This window comes from Lissotriton helveticus, chromosome 7, assembly GCF_964261635.1.
Source record: "Lissotriton helveticus chromosome 7, aLisHel1.1, whole genome shotgun sequence".
Taxonomy (NCBI): Eukaryota; Metazoa; Chordata; class Amphibia; order Caudata; family Salamandridae; genus Lissotriton; species Lissotriton helveticus.
Window position 1 is genome coordinate 1,876,498,541 of NC_136068.1, and position 1,620 is coordinate 1,876,500,160.

A 1,620-nucleotide genomic window follows, 5' to 3' on the forward strand; every position below is an offset into this window, starting at 1 on the left:
GTGACGGTTTATTCCAACTCACAACTGCACACACCCATGTATTTCTTCCTCACAAATTTGTCCTGTAGTGACATCTGCTACGTGACAGTCATTTTCCCACAGATGCTGGCCCATTTCTTTCTAGAGGGCACACAGGTTTCTCTTGCTGAATGCCTGGTGCAGGTGTACTTTTTCTTGGTCATGGTGGGCGTGGGATATATCCTCCTCTCAGTAATGGCTCTTGATCGGTATGTGGCCATCTGCAATCCCTTACATTACATGTCCATCATGAACATGACTGTGTGCATCCGGCTGGCAGCTGGCACCTGGGTTCTATGCTTCCTAATCACATTACCACACACTATATTAATATCCAAGCTCTCCTATTGTGATTCTCACACAATCAACCATTTCTTCTGTGATGTTACAGCACTTTTGAAGCTTTCCTGCAGCAGTACTCACACAATAGAGACACTTACCTATATTCTGAGTGCAATATTGACACTGATGTGCTTTTTGTTAATCATCATTTCTTATATCAACATTGCCTCATCGATCCTGAAAATTAAATCAAAAGTGGGAAGACACAAAGCCTTCTCGACATGTGCATCACACCTCACTGTGGTTGTTTTATTCTTCGGTTCAATTTTTGGTACCTATGTGAGACCAACATCAACATATTCAGTGAACAAAATTTCCTCTTTGTCATACATTGGTCTTACTCCCCTGTGTAACCCCATTATATACACTCTGAAAAACACGGACTTTAAAAATGCCCTGAAGAAGGCAAATAATAGACGACTGACTACAGGAAGAGCAATGTGCTCACTGCTTTAGTCTGTCAAATCCATGTAATATGTTGAAATATTTACTTTCAAATACCTTCTGAAGTAAGAAAAATCCAACTATACTGAACTGTTCTCATTGATCATGCATGCTGTTTTGTGAGTTTTGGCGTTTGGTGCCTTACTATTTTAGAACAAATAATATTGAATATTGGTATCAACCAAAGTGTGATCAGTGTCACTTGTGTGATGACTCTAGGGAGACAAACAAGTTTTACAGTGCTACAGTAAACAATCCATAAAGAACAAATTGAAAATAATAAATGTTTTTTTACTTTTTTTATTTATGGTATGAGGGTATGAAGTATGGTACTCTGAGAAGAGGGAGAGAGTGACGTTTCTTTCTGAGTGTAGGGCTGATCTCGGCAGCCTTTGCTTCACTGTGATCTTGAGCCACCTATAATAATGATAATTCTGAGTTTTAAGTTAAGATCTGAGGGATCAATGGATTAGCATTCCAATCTAGGGTTTTAAATGAGTCTTGTTGCTGCAAATAAGCTGTCTTTGAGAATTTCAGGGATCTAGTTAGAAGGGCTGGGAGAATGCTTACTTTATGACAATATCTTCAGCCTTCCTGAAGGGGTGTCATTTATAAGAAGCAGTTTCAGTTTGCAGTAAGCCCTCTAAGGCCACATTCATCAACAATCTGGATTCTGTTTGAACTGATCTTGAGAGTCTAATGCTTTCAGAAGTGTTCATTCTCAGGAAAAGCTGAATGTCATTGATTCGTAAGTCATGAACAGTTTATTGAGAAGGTGATCTGAATAAATATTGAGTTAATATGAGAGAATGAATC

At 38.8% G+C, this 1,620-nt stretch overlaps 1 protein-coding gene across 1 annotated transcript; it reads left to right on the plus strand.

The window, feature by feature from the left end:
* Positions 1-213: 213 nt before the first annotated feature.
* On the plus strand, positions 214-816 carry LOC144769839 (olfactory receptor 1-like). The gene has a single exon (XM_078654025.1). It carries the CDS (start codon positions 214-216, stop codon positions 814-816), a length of 603 nt encoding a protein of 200 aa, XP_078510151.1.
* Positions 817-1,620: the final 804 nt, after the last annotated feature.

Excerpts from the sequence above, each read along its gene's own strand:
- LOC144769839 (XM_078654025.1), top strand. The coding sequence starts at position 214 with ATGGCTCTTGATCGGTATGTGGCCATCTGCAATCCCTTACATTACATG.